We start from the raw sequence: 21945 nt of genomic DNA on the forward strand, positions 1-21945 counted from the left end.
TATCGTCAAGTTAGTCATCATTTTGTCATGGACGTGATTTGTTATGTTTTGTTAGTATGTCTTGCTTGGAGAACAGCCAGCAAGAGTACTTAGCATTCAAACAGCTTAAAGACTACACAACAATCACTTGATTAAATAATTGGACTGCTATAGTCACATCCGCTACGAATGGAGAAGGGTTAAAACAAATGTTATGAAAGAGCTCGTGGGAAGAAACCAGCAATGTTGGTTAACAGTTTACAGATGTGCGTCAATTTGTGAACACATCTTAAATTTTTATGACAGTATACCTGTAGGCCTACTATATAAATACCTTACGACCCTGCTTTGTGGAATCTCAGAAATCAAGTGCTTTGGGAATCTCAGAAGGCTGGCAGATACAGTGATCCGTATGGTAATTGTCCTTTAGTCTGGCTCGAGTTGTATTACTAGATTAGACCCGCATTTGAACCCCCCCCCCCCCCCGACATCTTTATACTTGTCTACGTTAATCGCCTCGATGTCTGGAAATCACCTGGAGAGGTCAAAAGGTCATGAAAAGAACTAATGAAAAGTTTTACCCTGCTGTTTTATCCTGTCCTTCGCCACCTTTCTCTTTCTCTGTCTGCTCCCCATTTCTTTACCCTGTGTCGCCCTATACTCTCTTCCCTTCTCTTAACATTCACTCTTCCCTCTCTCTAACCTCAAGTTGAAGGTTTACAGTCTTGTTTGAGGCCAAGGTCCCCCTCACACTACTTAGCAACTTAGCCCTTAGTCATTGGTAACTTGTCACATCAGTGTGCACAATTCAAGCAATCCCTCCTGGGGCACTACATTGCACTACATTTAGTCTCGGGGGGACTTCCCATAGGGTGCATGCAGCCACAAACCGGCCACGCAATGTTATTTATAAATTACTTCATAAGTCACCATTTATACAGCTGGGTTGCTATAACAATCCAGAGTTCATCAACGTGGAGTTTACCACCCGTTTACGACGAAAAATGAATTTGTTGACATAGTTTGGTTTCATATCTTTCCTAGTAATGTTTTAATAATTTGTTTTGGCAGAGTTCCCTTCGACCCCACCGTTCGAATGACGACGTTCAACGTGCTGATTGGTGGCGCCTTAAACAATTTAAGTATTTGGGCTGTGAGCCAAACAGCTGTTCAAAGATTCTTAGCTGCCAAGGATCTGAAATCTGCCAAATTGTAAGTTCATGTATATGAATAATATATGTACTCAGTAATTTATTATTATGATTTGTAAATATTATCATGGTTGTGAAATCTCAAATCAAAAGGGGATCGTGGTTATAAACAGGTTAGGGATACATTTGAGGCCAGATGGATGTTGTGAAATATCTATACCTTGGGGAAGTGCAGGTGGGTGGGTGGGTGGGTGATATGCAGCTGGAGAGGGGCACAAGGGAAGGGATTATAGAATGAAAGAGAGGCAAACTTGGGTATGGGGAGAGGAAGGGGGTTGGGAGAGGGCTTGGTCCAGAGACTAATTCACTGCAACTTACAGACAGTGCTATTTAGCAATTGGATTCTGACAGGTAATTATCATTAGTGAGACATGTTTCGGTTGAGCAAATCGGTAAAGTGAGACACATTTTTATGCCAGAGATGGGTCTAGATGGAAGGGCTTGGGAGATTATTGCCAAAATTTAAAATTACATAGATGGATTGATCATAATTAGTTACTAATTTTAATGAAAGTCATTTTCATTACGCTGAGTCATTTATTGCGGATGATGGAATTAAGCGTTCCCTGTCACCCGTTTATTCAAAGCATATTAACAATTTTCTTATATTTGATTAAACCTATCTATCAAACCTGCCCTCTTTTTTCGAGCATGTTTGACTTATTTTAAACTTTTTTTCGTCGTTGTTTCTTTTCTCATAGATCCGTCTGGCTGAACATGCCATTCAGCGCCATTTTGGTTTTGGTGTGCTGTTTTGAAGGCTTGATTATGTACGCATTTTACTACGGAGACTATATGGAGTCTTTCGTTACTTCAGAACCTGGTGTGACCGGGATGATGACAGAATTACAGATGAGATCTCCTCCGAACTTGACCTCCAAGGATCAGATTCTAGTCTATTTCGTCAGTGAGCAGTTTGGCAACATTCCCGGTTACCAGGGATTGTTCATCGCCTGCATCATGGCTGGTGCTCTCAGGTCAGCAGCCATTAATATATTTTGATCATTTGTTCCCTTGTTTTTTGTGGGTTTTTTTTTTTTTAAATATGGACTTATGGTTGTTCTTGCCTTCTGGCCGCTACATTTTTCGCTCAATTGGCGTTCCAAAGCATTGGATCAGATTCCATGTCTCCTTCCGTCTCTTAACTTGGCTTTGCAATGAAAGAGCAGTCACAGCATACATCGAGTTTAATAAACTTACAAGTTGCATCTTAGCATTTTCTCTTATAAACCCGATGATAGCATAGGACTAAGGTAGCATACGCCCATTTAAAGCCCCATTGACTTACACACTAAATCACAAAAGTAATGTGGTCTCTAAGTCTAGTTAGAAGTTCTCACTAGCTAAATGCTACCCATCACCAGATAGCTGATAAGTTGGCCTTCCATGGCACCATCAATTTTTCGTACCATTACCTTGCAGATTTTTTGCTATCAGAGCCTGAAGTTTTTGCCACTTGTAAACAAACCTCTTCACTCAGTGGTAAACAAATTTCGTACACTGCTCCTGGGAAGCCTAAAAGGGTCTAAAATTGACCCAATTGACCCAATCCTTTCACCACATGTAATCTTCATTCATGCTCTTCAACATGCAAGCCACAAAAAACTAGTTCATGATTGATAACAGGCCAAAAACTATTTTCTCCTGCTGCTTTTTGGCACTATTCCTGAGATAGGAGAACAATCGAGCGGATGGATATAGACTCTAATAGGAGTATGCCACCTTAAATGTACTAAAATTTCTTCAAGCTGTTGCATGTACAGAAAAAAATTGTAGAAGTGAAAGGTTCAAGAGGAGTCACAAATTTGAAATTTGAAAAAGGTCACTTGAAAACTAGAGAATTGGTAAAAATGAAGTTTTTGCAATGTTAATGTTCACCTGATATGGAACCAATGTTTTGTAGTACAAATTGTTGGTGAATGGGCAATTCAGTGCATTTCAAATAGGTCAAAGGTCATCCAGGATAATTTGCAATGTTTTTTCTAATCCATGTTTTGTCCAAATATGGTCAACATTTCTTATCGGACAACAGTTTCGTTAGCTTACAAACGATGGTGAAATAGTGTGGCATGGACAGACTGGAAGATTGTTTGATATTGTTTCATCTGATTTCGTATGATTCTCTTCGAGTGCCTGAATATCTATCAAACTGATCTCTTTTCATGGTTCCATCATTCATGTCCACTCATTTAGTGAGTACCTATATAGTGCTCTGGGGGGGGGGGGTGTGAGGTTTATTTTTAGTCACCAGAATTCAAATTTTAAATACCTTTGGTATAAAGTAAGGATAATAAAATCCTAAAGTAACGATGAAATGAACATCATACTCAGATTGTGTTTCACCTTACTACTAAGTCCCAGAACTCTATTGTTATCTGTTAAGGTCAAAGGTCATTTGAGTTGCAAAAACTTGCAGGCAGCTGTTATACCAAAGGATTACTGTCAGGTATATGTGTTCCTGGTTTACCAAACTGCCTGGATATTTCACAAATATAATACGCCGTCTTTTTCTTCTCCTTCACAGCACAATTTCATCAGGTTTAAATGCTCTGGTATCTGTAATTCTTGTGGATATTGTGCGCCCCTTCCGTCAGTGGTTGGCAAGACGCTCTGGTACCGAGGTAAAGACAACAGACCGTCAAGATACCATACTGTCCAAGGTTTTGTGTAAGTCACTCGATAACAAACCTTTGCCAAACCTGCAAGTGAATAAATTTGTGCAATTTAAATCACTCCTCACTTATATGTCTTCTGTATATACGTACCCCGATCTACCGTAGCCTAAGAAGTGGTAACATTCTTCCACTGCGCCCCCAATAACCCTCTCTAAGGTCATGATAAATTTGTACAATTCTTAGATGTGGAAAGGTTTGTATGAGTGAGGTTGGGACCGTTGGGAGAAGTGCCATGTCACACGATGGGGGTATTTTGGAATTAAACTTAAATACTACAGTAAGAAGTACTCAAATTAATGATGAGAGCCCTGTGCTCGAACTCATATCAAAGGGGAAATCCACTTGTCCAATTATTGTGAGGTTGCATGTACACCTACTATGAGCCATTACCTCAAACCTCACCCTCTCCAATATATCTTGTTTATGCAGGTACATGTTTTTCATTGCAGTTTCAATGAAAGTGACAATTAGCTTTGTAGTAGTCTCTGCTATTATTTGCCCATTGTTACTGTAACTTTTCTTTGGAAACATTAATTTTTTCATCTTTCCCCCCCCCCCTTTCTTTCAGCTGTTGTCTTAGGCATCTTCTCTCTGTTACTGGCCTTTATTGCACCATACCTGGGAACTCTTCTACAGCTAACCAACTCCGTCTTTGGTGCCGCAGGGGGACCTCTGGTCGGCGTCTTTCTGCTGGGCATGCTCTGGAAACGAGCCAACGAAAAGTAAATGTGCACTTGTATTCGTTTTCATTGTCGTACATTGTAGATCTATATAAAAGGGGCAGAAGTAAAAGATTGACAGTAGAGCAATTGTTGTGTATTTTCTCAGTTTTCAGGAATGACCTTAAAATCAGGATTTGGGGGTTGATTTATGTTTAATTGTCGATACTCTTTGATACTACTCTCTTAACAATGTAGTTTGTTAGGGCTGACAAATTTTCTTTCAAAACTATGACCAAAAAGGAAAAAAATTGGTGACAGTTTTTTTTGTGTCTATAATAATAGGAAAATATTTTATAGGCATATTTCTCTGTTTATGAAGAAATGTATTTTGTGGGAGGGTGGTGGTTTAAATGGTGGGTGGATTTCTTGTAACACTATGGATAATCCATTGCTCTCTTTTAACTAAATAGATCACATTCTTACATCAGTGATGTAAGCAGAACCCCCCCCCCCCCCACCCCCTTTTTATGGGGTTGCCAAAGCTTTAATATTACTTATTTTAGGGTTTTGGAAGTGGGATGGATATATCCCTGCCAGGAGATTTTTTCATCACTGTTTCTTTCAGAAGCCCCCCCACCCCCCTTATTCAGTTACAGTTGGATATTTTTCATCCCACCTCTTGGATATGGCAAATCAACAGGTTAGTTTTAAATTTCTCTTCCTGCAGGGGTACTCTGATAGGAGCTATTTGTGGATTTATCATTGGTCTATGGACAAGTATGGGTTCCATAGCAACCAAAAACATTGACAGCGATGAGAGACTAGGCCTCTACAACGTAAGTAGAAAAGTATTGTTTTGCCAAATTGTTAGTAAAAGCAATTGCATTGGTATCTTTGATGTAGCCTATTTCACTCTTTCAGATAAATAACCTATTTGGTGTTAAACTGCTTGTTTGATCAGGAAGTTAAAGGATTGTAATTTTTGTTTAGCTTTGTTATTATATCCTGTAAGTTGTCACAAAGACTTCTAGTATCCCCTTGACAACTACCACGGGTGAATTTGTGGACTTGCTTTAAGTTGAGAGGGACAATGGTATCTGCTCCCTTATTTTTTAAATTATTTGTTTGTCCTTTAGAATAATATGAAAATTAGAAGAAAAAAATTTACTATACTCTATCCTAGATTTTGCTGCACCCTCTCCATATTTTCCCGGGTCCCTAAACTGAGCTAGAGGCTCACCTGTAATCCCACTTCCCCCCCCCATCCCACCCCTGTCATTAGGCCTGTGTGTCAGGTACCCTACACTTATAGTTTAACCAGCACAATGCAGATGAATAAATGACATGGAGTATTTATTCTCATTTATGGCAGTACAGCAACTTTGTGTTGTTATATTGTATGCAAATAGAGTTACACCTTAGGTGTACAGCTGTAATGAATGTAACACAGTGTTGTAGACTTCAGCTTGCGTGTGTGTTGATTTTGCTGTTGTTACATTATGAAATTTGTTGTGTCGCTATTAAACACTTCTGCAAGTGAGTAATACAAACAAGCTAACAATTTAACCGTGTGGCAAAGCCGGAGGCTGATGATTAGCCAGCCACAGTCACATCTGTTTGATATTGTTGAGACCTTGTACCTTTGCCCTGTGCTGGTTTTAATGAGACATACCAGTGCAACTCTTACATGCGTTACTACTGAGTTGTTTGGCATTTTAGCAGTTATGTATGCTCCAACCTGGGCAAATTAATCTAAGTGCAATTATTACTCAATGTACGATGAAAGCTGACGATTGTGTTTCATTCGTAGTAATTAGTTCCAATATGCATTTGAGAGTCAAGTAAGTTATATGTAAACTATTTGTTGGATTAGCTTCACTACAGATATCAAATAACGTCTCACTGCAGGGGTTCTCAATATATAGGCCTCCTATGGGCCAAATCCAGCCAGTGAAAAATTTCAATACTGCCCGCGAAAAAAAATTAATAATTCCACAATTTTTGCATTAATCAGGTTTGCTGACTCTTAATTACGAACCTTTCCACAATCTTAAGTAGTTTCTGACTTGTTTTATATTTATGTATATTCTTAAACTTCTTTGCTATTGTCTTGGTGTCTTTTTCCCATTTTAAATGAATTGGATTTGCACGTGTATAATTCTGTTTGAATTTCACCCCGAAATTAACCGAACAGAGATGAGCTTGTGAGGAATTCCACTCGGAGTAAGTCTGTAAGTTATGTTGACGAGAAGTGCTGGAAAATCAAATTTTATGAGAACGGTTTAGCACTTCACGTAGAGTTTAAATCAACAAAATGTCTGACATATGTGGATTGGCACTTAACATACAAATACGAGTGGGTCGTGTCAACATTGTGAAGGATAGAGTGAAGCTACTTTTTAAGGGCATTTGAAATATTCTACATACTTGATCATATCAAATAAATTTTGCTCTTATATATGGAATTTACTTGTTGACATTATGTTGCAGCAAAATAGAAAAAAAAAATAATGGATGAATTTCATCCTCATTTGTAATACTAATTCCACAATGCCATGAATTCAGACACGATGAGAAGGGGGGAGGGGGCGGATTGGTATAGCACCGGGACCTGGGGTCAAGAAGGGAGCCTTTCAAAGTATGGGATACAGAATAATGAATTCTCTTTTTCGTAATATCATTATCATGAAACTGACCAGGGCTCAGCCTCCCTAGGGCCCAAACCTTGCTCTTGACTCCCCTTGTGTAAAGGTACCTTTATCAAGTTTCGTCACATCAAGCCTACTTGGCAGCATCGTAATAAATCAAGACTGCATGGAGTCACTTTTGTCAATTAGTCATTCCTCAGAGAGATTCAGTGACTTGAGTCGATGACTCAACTCATGTCAGGAAAAATCACTGGCTATGACTCACCTCGACCAGGAAATTAATTGACTTGTTACAAATACTAATTGGCACTGTTCATTTTTTTTTTGGTAGGTTCTGGTAAACTCTAAAGAACATGCTTTTTTAATTTAATATACACAACAGAAGACCTATGACCCTTTGACCTCTAAACCTATGTCATGTATGGTGAACATCCTATTTTGAGATCATAATTACTCATGCCCTGCCCACAGTCTTACAATCGTGTCTTCCTCTACGAATACAAGATGTATGAATTTTGAGGTAAAAGCATCTCAGTCTGAAATTGTTACCATGGTAACCAAGGTATGTTGGTCCACTGATATACACCCATGCATAGGCTCAACAGAGATAACTCTCTGTGTACTGTATTGTAAGTACTTTAAACATGACTATTACATTTGTGTCATGCGCCTTTGGGTGAATACTAATCCACCTTTTTTTAAATCGTTAGATCACATTTTAATTAAGACAGTTCCCAAATACATACAATTTAAGTCCATTCCTTTTTTACATTGAGATCAACACTTTTCTATGACTTTGTTATTTCCTTCATTCAGCTTTCTTTCATGTGGTACTCTGGCTTCACCTTGCTGATAACTGTTTCTGTTTCCGTGGTGATGAGTGAAATCTTTCGCTTAATCTTTAAATCTGATCGCGAGAAAGTTGTCAACCCACTCCTGTTGGTTCCCTGGCTCAGGTAGGTTCAGATGATAGAGCCATGATGTTACAGAGTTGTGGGATGGACAGGGGTAGCTATGGGTACACATTGTGAGAAAGTAGGGAAGCATACAACATTTGGTCACATATTTATTTTCCTTTGGCTTGTCATGGAGGTCAAGTTTTCCTGTCCTTTTAGATATTTTTGTTTTATAATAAAAAAATATGCTCAGACTGAAAATTTAATATACCATCTTATTAAATTATTAAACTCATTTTGCAAACAATTTGAGCCCATACAAGTAAAATATTAGCCACATATTTCTTTAACTACTCCAGGTTTATGATCTCAATGGGTGACATATATGTTGTCATCAGGGTGATTATTGTTTATAATTGTGTGTCCTTTTTGTCTTATTAATATTGAGAAGAACTTGAAATGAGTTGGTGTCCCTTAAAGTCAGCACAAAGAGCTCCATATTGTAAAAGTGTAAACTGTTTTATTTGGAACAAGAATAAATGATTTCATATCTTACATGTATAGTCTAGTATCATTATAGCTAATAATAATATCGTGTTTTAAAAATCCAACACATCATACAGTAATCTAATTGTCACAGTGGTTGGATGGTTAATTGATGGCCATGCATGCCCACCAACTGATCGGATCATTTCTGACCAGAACAAAGATTTGATAGTGTTCGTGCGGTCCAGTACAATGTTCTAGTATTAACTAGAACCACATTCGAATGGATTATTTCAGAAGTAGCAATATTATACTGTTCTCTCCCAATAAAAAGAAGCTCTGAAATGAAGTCATGAAAGACCACAGTATCTTGTTTCTTAAATATTTCTTTTCTCGAGAATGCAAGAAGTCCTATCAAATCACTGGAAATGAAATCTTACTTGGAAACATGCTTGGCATGTCTTGCATTTATTTGACTTGTCAACTCTTATGATGTTCTCTTTCTCTTCTCACAGAGAGAAAGTTTCAAACTATGCCAACATCCCGCAGGGAGAAATCATCAAATACGATCCCAAGGATGATGGTGAAGTCGAAGTGGTCGAAGAGAAAAAAGCGTGAATCTGGTGACATCAGCCAACTATCATTATAGGGATGTTAAAAAAGTAATAACAAAAAAAAAACTGGTGACGTTTTGTTCTCTGCTTATCGTTCTCCTCTTAATTGTTCCTCGGAGACGAGCCTTCTCCTCGGGGGTATGATGGATGGTGAATTAATTTCTCAACTGACTTTCTTACTTCCCATTCCTATCTTTATTTACTCATGAGCATGTCCTTAACACTATAGGGCTGTGTCCTAACTCTTCTAAATGTCAGTGAGATTTGTAAAGATAAATCCATAAGAGGTGCCTAATTTCTTTTCCTTCCTATTGAAACAAAGAAAATATATGAACTGTTTGATAGTTTGCTTTTGTTTCATATGTAATCAGGTTTATAGTTTGTGAAAATTCCTATCAAACACAAACTTAAGACAATTTATATATCTGACAGTAGTAAGACATGATATAGCTGCAAAGAAGATATCTTGTGATAGCTTGGTGATGACAGGGTGCTTGAAGATAAGGTGTGTCTTGTTGGGTATATTATCCAGTATTCAAGTTACAATCTGTTCTAAACTTGAAAGAGACAGGGTACAACTTTCACCGAATGAAATTTTCTAATTATACCTCCGTCTTCATCATTCCATTGCTGTTATATACATTTCACTGAAATATAGTTTGTACACAATTTGATATAGGTCAGAGTTCATTTAAGGTCACCAGGTGTCAAAACTTAAACACTTATTTAAATACAATATTTCCAGATAGAAAGCTGCAGTAGCTGGTATATATGGCTATGGCTTCTCCATAATGAGTACAAGAACACTATTGTTTTTGGTGGAGGGTACAGGTCATTTGGGTTCAGCAGAGGTTACACTCTGGAAATTTTTAACATGACATCATAAGATTGGCTTAAGCAAACACACAATTGGGAGAAGCCTGCAAGGGCTTATGGATTAAAACTTACACATCAGGTGGCTTCCAATTCAACATTTTAACTCAAATTTGGAATCTTTTCAATTTAGAAAGTTATTATTTCAGATGCCCGGGGAAAACCGTAGATTGCTCTTGGATGAAAAACCCACCTTACTATGACCCGGCCGGGTATCGAACCCGGAACCTCAGGATTGCTAAGCCTCATTGCTTCAAATGCCACCGCCTTTATCCACTCGACCACAGCACCGGCTAGCATTATTAACCCTTTTATTAGAGACACGCAGTATATGATGAACAGTTCCTCTAAATATCTAAGAAACTTGACCTTATTTTCTGTTTGGAATACGTTTGGATTACTGCTGTTGTAGAAAAAAAAATTGATAAGAAATGTTTGCTGTTATTTTCTTCTGTCAGTTCAGCTACCCGGGTTGCTGCAATTTGATGTTTTGTAACCACCATGTATACCTATAATTACTGCATCCCGTGATTAAAAGTTTTAACAGACAGTAAATGAATGAATTTCTTTGGAGGTCTGGAGTTTAGCCAATATCGTATGATCATATTATATATAGATGGATGGTATTTATTTCTCAACTTTATAGCTACATATTTTTTTTCATATTTAACTTCTTGTTGTCATAATTGCTACATGCATGAGGCTCTTTAATGTAAGCTTCAGGTAAACTTGTTTTATAACCTTCAGTTATTATTTTATGGTTTCATTAGAGGTAATTGTTGCAGCTGCTCCATGTAGATATTGTCTTATGCCCAATATGTAGAATTCATTTATATAACTTGACTCTATAATACATTGTCTATTTGAATGGTACTTACCATTACTTGGTAATGGCGTTTTCTTCACATTTACATGGTATTTTGATCATTTTATTTAAAGAAATGAATAGCAGAATATTCTTCAAAATGAAAGTCTCAGACAAGATACTTCTAAATATCAGGTTTCACTGTGACTGGACATTATATATATCTGAGGTTTCATTGCAATGTATCATGCATATGCGTGCATGAGGCTTCATTGCAACTTGATATTGTATATGTCTGAGGCTGGATTGCAATGTAGCATGCATACATGTCCAAGGTTTGATTGCGACATGACATTCTATATTCTTTGCATTGCACGATTATGAAACCAAATCGGCGGTGAGGAATTTCCTTGTATACTGTAGCTATTTAAGCCTTTTTGTTAAATGCTTGTTATGACAAGAACTCTTTTGTTAGTTGAGAGGAATGAAAATGTTATGTTAATGAGACATAAGAAGAAAACCTGAAATATGAGGGGAGGGGTGGGATGGGGGAATGGTTGAAAGTCAAAATAAGTCCTCTTCCAAAATTAGATTCCACTATTTGATTGTGCCTTTGTACTTGTGAGAGATCGCCTCATGTTCATGCAGCATTTGGTCATGACGTCAATTAGTGAATACTCAAGCCAGCAATTTCATTTCATTATTTCTTGTTAGCTCTTTCTCTCAAGAGTTTACACATTTTTCTTATATTAATGCTATGATTGAATACTGAAATAGTGATAAAGGTGTCAATAAGTCCCTCATTACAATTCCAACATTGTCTCTTAATTTTATTCTCCATAGTCAGTGTGGCTCAACGAGTCAATGACCTCGCCCAAGTCGGGCATAAATTACTGACATATGACTCTTCCAGACCACCCTTACAATGGCTGAGTAAGTCTTTACAACTAGCCTTAATAATGGCATGTGTGTATATATATGTATATATTTACTCTTTACTGTATTTTTTTCTCTATTTTTTTTTTGTTATTCTTTATTATTTTCCATTTATGACTTTTCATATCTTTTGTATCTACAATCATAGTTGGAAATGCTCAAATAAAAATCTGGAGTAAGCCTTATAATATACGACAGTTTGTGTTCGTGCATGCATGTGCGCTTGTCTTTTGTTCTGAGGTCTTCAACAAAAGCACCCCCCCCCCCAAGTACTCATTTGAAAAGAGTTTAGTAGAAAAAAGGATCAGGAGGGACACTTAAGTCCCCATCAAGGACCCTATAGAGAGAGGAAAAAAACTGAAGACACAGACACTCAGACCCGATTACAATGCTTAAAGTGCTTGTCCAAAGCATTCTTAACCCATTGACACTACTTGCAAGTACAACTTTCTCAGGCAAACCATTCCACTCATTCACAACCCTATTAGAAAAAAGTTATGCTGAATATTAATCCTACTATGTGACTTTTGGAGATTAAGACAATGACCTCTGGTACAACTACTGTTAGCAAACATGAAAAAGTCTGTAAAGGATAAATTGTCGAAACCATACACAATCTTGAAAACCTCGATCAAGTCCCCACGTACCCTCACAGCATACTCAGAAATTGTCAGAATTCTATTGTTAAAGGATATTGTTAAGGTACTTGGATTTGTTCGTGATCACCCATTCACATCACTGACCTGCTCTTTACCTCCAGGGAGGGGTTAGGGGGATGCTGATGGGGGCACTCTTCCATCCAGTTAAGGGAAAAAACCTGGATAATATCTTTCATGAATGCTGTTTAATCCTCTCTCCGACGGCTGTTGACGAGATCTATACAATGCTCCCTACCCCCCCTGCCCCCCCCCCCCCACTTCACTGTGCTTACACCACATTCACACACATATTAAATGCCCACCTGAATTTAGACACCTACCTTTGTGGCATTAATGACAGTTGGGTGCATTAAAATGTATGACCCAGGGCTACTATTAGAAGGTAAATCCAGTCCAGAAAACTAAAGGTATTGGAATGCATCCCCACTGCTTTGTTCCAGATGGTAAGCTAAAATGATAATTTTCCTAACATTTTTAGAACTTTTAACATAAAACAATGGTTTAGCAGTAATAAAAATTGGCCTGATAGTGCTGGATCAAACCTTTTAAAACATTTTAGAAGATGAAACTGTTGATGATGACAAGATAGGCAGAGGAAGATGGTATTTTCTGTATGACTGACAACAGATTTAAAGTAAAGGTCTGCCCAACTCATTCATACAAAACTTAACAACTTTACATCTGTAGAGTCCTCTGTTAAATAGTTAAAATGCAACTGACAGAAGCAATTTTTATACTATTTTTTAGAAAGAGAGATAAAACGAAAAAGAAGAACCCATTGGTAACTTTCTGTGCTTTCGTTTTTTTATTTCACAGAAGAAAAAAAAAACTGTCACTGGGAATTCAAAGTTGGTAAAACTTAGAGCCCAGACTTCCATAATTATCTCAACAATTTTACAAAGTGTCATTAAGCTATTCATGTGTTAAAATACTAATGAAACCCCTTTAAAGTGCAGAATATATGAAACAGACGTTGGAATTAGTACGCTTTGATACATTCCACTCTACACCAAACAAAAAAAAAGAATATAGAAAAAAAAAAAAAAAACGTTTTTTACTTTGTTTTCACTATTTATATATCAATATGAAATATATCAACAATCAGAAAATCATATCACAACTGTTATCCCCCGCCCACCCCCCCCCCCCCACAAAAAAAATGTTTGCTTTGAAAAAAAAACGAAGTGATTTCAAATGAAATCTTAGATTGCAACACAATGTACTAAAATGTAAAGATACGAATACAAATTCAATACAAACGCAAACAAATTTAAACTAGTCTGTACAGCCTTTTTCTGTCAGATGAAACATATATATATAATCTTAATATATAATATAACAAGTATTAAGACTCAGTTCCTCCCCTTTCATAAATATTCTAAGCTTCTAATCGGGTCAATCACTGACCTAGTGCTCAGACGACCTGACCACAATATCATCCACAATGTCATCACAACGATCAATGCTATGGTTTCACAACGATATCCTTAATATTCATGTACACCCACAATTACGCATCATATCCTCAGATGAGAAAAAAACAGCTCCTTTCTTGCATCTTTTACTCTCTGATTTGACTGGTTCTGCCACAATTGGAAATTGTAATTTGGTAGGATTGAACCACAAGTTTCTCAAAACAGAAACAAACACTACAACCAAGCACATAAAGTAACTGTAGGACTGGACAGTGCTGGAGCAGATGAACCGGTTGGTGTTGGTTTAGTGTAAGTTTGATTTTAATCCACACCAGCTTCCACTCTTATCAACCAATATCTCTTATCGATCAATACAATATGTAATCAATAACTCCATCAAACTATCACTAAATAAGTCATCTATCCTCATCATTCAGGCAAACAAACTGACCAAACGAACAATCCATCTAACTTACTTATCAACCTATCTATCAATATTTCTGTTAATCAATCGATTAAGCCAGAGAGTAAGGGAATTGTTCAATTCAATAAATCAATCACTAAATCAGCCATCGATCCTAAATATCAATCAAACCAGCAAAACTGACCAATTGAGGAATCCAGCAAGCAATCCTTTCCATTTATGAATAAATTAATCCATCAATCCAAGCTTCAAGATAATGATTATTCAAAGCAGGTAAGAATAAAATACTAGTAAGTTTTGTGACAACTGAAAGTAGAAAAGTTAATACGAAAGGCAAGAAGGATCCTTCCTTAGCATCACTCAAGCATTTTGACCTGCTGCAGTTGTGCAAAAAACAAAACAAAAATCTACAAAAAAATTGTGATATGGTGCAAAAAAAAATTCTATAAAAAACTTTATATGGAAAGCACTTACTAATACAGAGAAACTTCCATAGCAATAATACTGTGTGATGCTCTTCAAGTTAAATTGGTCTCATGGGATTTTTACCAGATGGTGAATGGCATAAGTTTTTCTAATATGCTAATATGTGTTAATAGGTAATAGGTGGCATTACTGTACATCCTGATTTACACAACCATATATTCTTTTTTTTCCCCTTCTATCCTAACTGAACATCTAGGTGGATTTGCCAAAAAAAAATAGAAAAAATGTCTGGACTAGTAAGTAGTTCGGACAAAGTTGTAACAAAAATCAGTGGAAAGAGTGTACGACCCCCTAAACCTTGATGCTACCGTTTAATAAAAAAAAAAGATTTAATTTTTAAAAAACCTTGGGACGATAATTCCTAATTTAGATCCATACTAAGAACTAGCTTGGGCATGAATCATTGTAGTAAGTAACACAATTGTATTAATAACACATTTGTAATAATAACAGTCATGAAATACTTAATCTCCTCAAACCACTCCTGAATATTTCAGTGTTCTTGAAACATTTGTGAAGTTGATACAAGACTAATTATATGATTAATGTGTTCTTCTCCATCATGTGAAATTGATACAAGACTAATTAATTCTAATATGTGGTCTTCTATATTCTACAGCTTGGCTTCAGAGGTCAGCGTCAGAGACAGGGCTAAACACATCCCTGATGATGTGGAGTTGATACAGGACTAGTTATGAATAACTGTGGTCTTCTCTATGATACAGAGTAAGCAAGTTTTAGTTATGACTAACATGGTCTTCTTCTTGTCAACGCTTTCACCAGGATCACATAGTTCTCAATTATAACATGTAAAAAGTGACCCATACATTTAAGCTGTCATATAATAAATAAATATACTCATACCACAACAGAACAAGTCACTGACATAACATTACAAATTCAAACTGTGTATAATGACACACCTGCATTTAACTTCCTTGATAAAGTTCTCTTTATCCATAATTAAATACAAAAAGAGTAAACAAGTTGGAGGAAACGTCGTCCGGAAAATGTTATAAAATGTCATTTCCTTTCTATTTCCCCATCAATGATAACACTGTTGCAACGAACGTGTGGAATAACAACAAGCAAAAGGAAACTGGATTTGATGATATACGAGGCAGACCAAAACACAGCTTGACGGTGGAGCTATAAAAGCGAGTCCCTTTAATATACTTAATACAACTTAATACTTAATACAACAGGGAGATGACAGAGCATTGGCAATGGTACCGTATCGAGTGAACTTAATACGGATATTTTATGAACATTGTGCAAAGTAAAAACTGAAAATATGTCACAAATAATAATTACAATGAAAACCCTGTATCATGAAAATTTTTTTTTTCTTCTTTTTTTTTGTCAGTTAGTTAGTTGTTTTTTTTATACAGCACGAGACAAAGAAAAAAAATGATGGTAGAGAGGGTCCGTAAAAAAACGGACGTAGCTAATATTTGGATTCCTTGTTGTTAGAGAGAAGAGGTCAAAGGTCATCCATGAAAACAAAGCATTGAACTGTCTGAAGTCATAAATATTTCAGAATGGAAAATGAAAGGGAGCAAAAATAATCATAAAAAAAACAAAAAAAAACAATTAAGAATGAGATGCCTGCATTTTGGAGAAAGACACAGTTTGACGATGAACTGTTCGAGTTTAAATTAAAGCTGTTCATTTCAAATGTAGGAGAAATTCTTCAAATGACATTTACACAGCTATTCTTCAAGAAAGCCTCATCCATTTCCTAGTATGAGTGTTTGTTATGTGTAATGACCAGACAAGACAGTAGACATTTACAAAAATAAAATAACTACACATAATGAAGGGGGTGGGGTGTGGGGGGAGGTAGGCAAAATAGAAAGGATTTTTGTATTTTACGTTAATAGCTGAGGCACCAAATAAATAACATTATCATACAGGGATTCAGGCCAATGAACACTCAAGTGAAGTAACCTTAACACCGAAAGCCGGTTGGAAAATAACTCTTCTGTATACACCCCTCAGACTCTGCAATTGCAAGCTGAGATTGAGTGACATGGGTTTTGAATTCATAGGTTTATCAAATTAATTAATTAATTAATGCAGTAAATTAATAAATAAATCACGATGGTATGGAGAAAATTTTATCTTGAAGACCCTCACATACTGTGTGTGACATCCGCATGAACTACAATCCCGATTTCGTGTGCAATATAAACTTAAACCGTCCACGTACACATATCCAAATCATGAAACTGGAACAGCATCAAAATACAAAACAATTACAAAAAAAATACAAAATAATAATAAATGTGATATTATCCATTAATAAAAAAACAAGAAGAAGGAAACAGGAATAGGGTATTAACAAAACTGATACAACAAAAGAAACCCAGCCAGGATGAAAGGGAAATTTACAAAGCTGCATTTTAATATTGAAGAGGTTGCATGAAAGCTCTGTTCTTGGACACTTATTTCTATTTTATACACTCAAGACTTAAAACCCCTTTTTTTGTTATGTTTACTCATCCTGACACTAATTGTTTATATCTCCCAATACCTCCTCCCCTCCCCCTCCCACCACCCTCTCCCAACCGTTATGTTCTTCACCTTACAACTACCCAGGCTCACCTTTGTGAAGTAGCGTCACTTATGTAACACCAAGAAGATGGTTGTCAGGGCAACAGTTTTTTTAACACATTGGCATAACACAACTACACCATTTGACCAATTCACAAACGAACCAACAAAATCATGTAACTGTGAAATTTGTGCCAAAACAAAAGAACTTTTTTGTCTTAAAATGATTGTTTTCACAATAATTTTGATCAGATTTTCCATATACGATAAGAGATGACAGAAAGAAAGGAAATGAAAAGAAAACATTACAAAGATAGCAAACAGCACTACTACATATTGCACAACCCCATTATTTTTAATATTATCATTTTGTGTTTGACTTCTGTTAAAATGAAAAATGCTCAGACTCAGACAATACTCAGACAAAATGCAAAACAAGACAAGAAAGGGACAGATAAAGAGAGCCCCAATAATACTACAACTGACAAACATTTAACTACTATTTATTATAGGAGGGTTGATAGCCTCACTGTTTCAGAGATTATTCAGAGAGAGATGGTTACTACCTTCATCTTCTCTCTGTCACCCAAACCCCTTCCTCGCTCTCTCCCTCCCCGCACCCTACTATCAATCTGCTTTCCGATGAAAATAGGAAATAACCAGAACAGGGATGTGCCTCCACCTGTATTGAAATTAATATAAATGCAATATGAGATCTAGTAAACAAGCACATTTAATTCTTTAAATAAAAATCTTTTTGGACTTCAAGTCTGCAAGATAGACTAGGTAGCACCTGTGTCATCACAGGTGTTACTGTTGCCATGGTTTTTTATGATTTATTAGTGGAATTATAATACAGATGTTTGTTCTAAAATTAATAATGAGTTCTACAGAAGCTGGTAGGTGTAAAATAAAATATATGAAAAAAAAACAAGTTGTGAAGCTCAGTTAATTCAAAGAGGTAGCTGAGTGGGTCTGGACATTTTAGCAGATTGGTATGGCCTCATGATAAATTCTCAAGACATTTTCACTCAAAACAGTTTCAAAAACAGTTTAACAGTCTGTTATGATGATACATGAATTGTTTTATGCCTTTCTCATTTTACATAGAAATTTGAATTTTGAGATGGCCAAATTGAAATGCTTCTCTAAATTTCTTTGTACCAAGCTTGTGGTCATATCACCTAACCTTTCACTCTGCTAAACCATAATTGTAACTTGAAGCTGCAAAAAGGTTTCTCTTTCCACCCAATGCTAGCTAAGCAAGTAAAAAGCCTTATCTCCTGATGAGGATAAAAACATCAGCCCAAAGCTTTATATGCAAATTATGAGGTACGCAAACACCTCATAAAATTTCTCTTATCTCACAAAATTTACTGCTGCTGTTGGCTAAAGACATGATAATCATATTTTTGTTTTGAGAATCAATCAGTTTTTGTATTAGTTGTGAAAACAGAGGTAGTGACAATGGTGTCACTAAAATCTTATCTGTGCTTGTCCATCAGCATTGCAAGAGACACACTGTGAAAGAAATTTAACTGACAAAGTAATCTATATGCAGAGAAAGTTTGAAAGGTAAAAAACAAACAAACATCTCCCTCCCTCCCCCCCCCCACAAAAATCAGTTCGGTTTGTTACTGGCCCCTCAAAATATGCCTTATCAGAATTTTTTCAAATTCCATTAAATAAATTGCAATTTTTTTGATTCAAGATATTCCAAAGTTACATGTAAGTTAAACAATAACACACCACTTGCGATGGGGAGGGGGGGGAGGGCAGAGGGTGCATTCATTTGAAAAGGATAAATGATCTCTGAATACTCATCAACAATGTAGACAGAGAAACTTTTCTAAGTTATAGGACATGCTCTTTAAACAACATACTATCGTCTAACAAATCTTTTTATGAATTAATGAAGCAGCAACACTATTATTAATTATACCTTTACACAAATTGACTTCTTTTAAAGGTGCATTCAGGGGTTCCAATTCCAATTCATTTCATAAGATGTTACCCCCATAGACGACAGCTAATTCTCTCATTTCACCGGTTCTATCGAGGTGATAATTGAAGGAATAAAGACAATAAATGCACAACGTACTAGAACGTAATGGATTATTCTTTGCTTTTCATTTCTTGTTTGCATTGGAATTTTTTGTATCAATGGAACAACTTTAGTACTATTCATACCACTTGGCATGACTCTTGTGAACTAATTGAATCCATGAATGCTCCTTTAATGTTTGACATCTATCTTGACAATTACTTGCATATTATGCACACAACCTTTGCAGATATTGGCAGTCACTTCGGCTCATCAACAGGCAGCTTTAAAGTTTTATTTTTATAAATCTTAGCAACTCATTACAGCCTGCAAAATTATACAAATATCCAGCAAAAACATTTAAAAACCTAACAACTGCAAGACTGACACTGAAGACTTGTTCCCAGGGCACATCGTTCATTTGTCAAAAGGAAATGATAAGACTCCTTAAATACCATTCTGATGAAGAATGAGGATGGGGAAAAGAGGGGGGGGGGACAATGACACTAGCATTAGAACCCAAAAACTACCTCAGTAGTGGGTTCTCTGCCTGGCTTTCAGGAGTTTAAAACCCAAGAATTGTTGTATAATTAGTTTGAGCATACCTGGACATACTAAACTACCTCTGGTGCTTACATAATGCCTTTAGTATTTAGTATAACCCACCACATATAAATAGTTAGTTAGTTTGAACACTACCTGCTCTGGTAGCATTGCTGATTAATAAACCCAAGACCAAAGTGTACATGGTTCTAAATAATCAAAAACACTTCAATTTGATTTCTTATCTTAATAGAATGAAATTAATATTTTGTTCTGTCTGAAATCTCTCGATACCAATCATAACTTGTAAATACAAACTTGTTATTAGACTTCTATAAAACCATTACCTTTCCATATCAGTTAGCTGACTCGTGAAGTTTGACAAGAACACAGACAGACATACCGATACTAGTACACGGACAGACGTACTGATACACTGATACACGTAAGTCTGACCCAATCTCAGATTGAGTTTTCACTATCCGTTTTCTCCCTCATTTATAATGGTAACTATATCATATCTTTTGTATGAATCGGCTAAAAATTGGTACCCTAGTACGATCATGCACAGTTGGCATCTATGAAATATTGACTTTTGTGATCAAACTAATGTTATGAACCACAAAAGAAGATCATGTTTTTAAAAATGAAAGTTTAAAAAAAAAATACCGGATTTAATAAACCCTCTTGTTATCTTTGGTCTTGTCTCATCCTACGAGTCGTGATGTAGACATACGAGACGAACTTAGCCACACCTATAATTTTCCCCTTTTCCTCCTTTTTAATCAATGTTAGCAAAAGGAACACGATAAAAACACAATGAAGCAACTCTTATGCCGGGATTTATGAAATATGAATAATAATCTGATGAAGCAGCTGGCAGGCTCAGCAATACACTGAATTGTTTTTTTTCTTCTTGGGGTGGGGGGGCGGGAGGGGGGTGGTTGAGCCCCAGAGCTGATACTGTTCCCGTGCTCCTCCGCATAATTAAAGGCAATTCAACTGCTTTTGTTGATGAAGTGAATTCCTGACACTTTGCTTACTTTTATACCGGAAACTATTTACAAGATTGTTCTCCCGTTTTGCGGATGTATTCCTGCTACTGAAGAACTCCACATCTGCGCGACTGCGATACGGAAAACGAGTAAACATCGTCGTTCTTTAATCTTCCTCACAGTGACTGACACTCAGTAAACTTGAGCCGTAGCATCGTATATGAATCATCGTGTCTCTTAAAAGCTATCCAAAAAAAACAAAAAAACACTCATGACATTTTGGTAGGTTGCACTGAATCTCTCGATCGTGTTCTTCAATTTTTTTTTTTAGTTCATATTTTCTCTTACGTTACTTTTTTCTTTTCCATTATAACAGCTACGCACTTTTGGTACAATAGGGATGAAGATACGAAGACAAAGGGTTTCAACTTTTCCAGAACGATAGATAAAAAAAAGAGATGAATTGGCAGGGAACGAGCCTCTTGATGAACCGCTATCACAAGGTACTGACTCTCCCCGGGGTACTGGGGCTAGGGCTGAGTTCCAGGGAGGGGGGAGTCTCCTCGGGGACGCTATTAGCCAAATGTTGCTGACGATAGGCCTCCCAGCGCTCGTCGTCACTCTCGTGCGTTAAGTACCGCTGGCCGACCTGTTCCTCTAATTTACGCAGATCCAACCACGTTTGATATTCCTGAGGGAGAGGGAGAAGGAGAAAAGAGTTAACGATTAGAAGAAGATTTCATTCCTTTCCAGACGAAAAGCAGAAGGCCAAACTGAGCACAAATTTAAAAGAGGTAAGGTTCTTTTCTACGGGGAGACTTTGCCAAGGCCAGATCCAGGATTTCATAGAGGCGAGAGGAAGATGGGAGGGAGGGGGGGGGAGAGGGGATGGTGACCAACTCCTCCCATTTAGCATTTGGAGGCATATTTAGACAATAAATTAGGTCAAAACATTAGCCTGCGCTGTTAACTACTTTTGAAAGTTGGTATGATGTTGAAAAAGAAAAGGTGGGCGTGGGGGGGGGGGGGTTGGGGAGT

General features: G+C 36.8%; 2 protein-coding genes across 5 annotated transcripts in view; one reads left to right on the forward strand and one right to left on the reverse strand.

The window, feature by feature from the left end:
• Positions 1 to 11980, forward strand: part of LOC139971076 (sodium-dependent multivitamin transporter-like) — a 29347-nt gene extending 17367 nt beyond the window's left edge. Inside the window, exons 7-13 of the mRNA XM_071977252.1 lie at positions 1051 to 1191; positions 1892 to 2167; positions 3715 to 3857; positions 4434 to 4587; positions 5255 to 5363; positions 7992 to 8131; positions 9073 to 11980. Of these exons, the coding sequence (XP_071833353.1) occupies positions 1051 to 1191; positions 1892 to 2167; positions 3715 to 3857; positions 4434 to 4587; positions 5255 to 5363; positions 7992 to 8131; positions 9073 to 9175 (1066 nt within the window). The 3' untranslated portion in view covers positions 9176 to 11980. The remainder of the gene's footprint in view (positions 1 to 1050; positions 1192 to 1891; positions 2168 to 3714; positions 3858 to 4433; positions 4588 to 5254; positions 5364 to 7991; positions 8132 to 9072) is intronic.
• Positions 11981 to 16134: 4154 nt separating this feature from the next.
• LOC139971074 (serine/threonine-protein kinase D3-like) overlaps positions 16135 to 21945 on the reverse strand; it is a 60861-nt gene continuing 55050 nt past the window's right edge. For all 4 annotated transcript variants that reach the window (XM_071977248.1, XM_071977251.1, XM_071977250.1 and 1 more), the window contains one exon: positions 16135 to 21598. In XM_071977248.1, coding sequence (XP_071833349.1) covers positions 21404 to 21598 — 195 coding nt within the window. In that variant the 3' untranslated portion in view covers positions 16135 to 21403. The remainder of the gene's footprint in view (positions 21599 to 21945) is intronic.

The sequence above is a fragment of the Apostichopus japonicus genome, chromosome 8 (assembly GCF_037975245.1).
Source record: "Apostichopus japonicus isolate 1M-3 chromosome 8, ASM3797524v1, whole genome shotgun sequence".
Classification (NCBI taxonomy): domain Eukaryota; kingdom Metazoa; phylum Echinodermata; class Holothuroidea; order Aspidochirotida; family Stichopodidae; genus Apostichopus; species Apostichopus japonicus.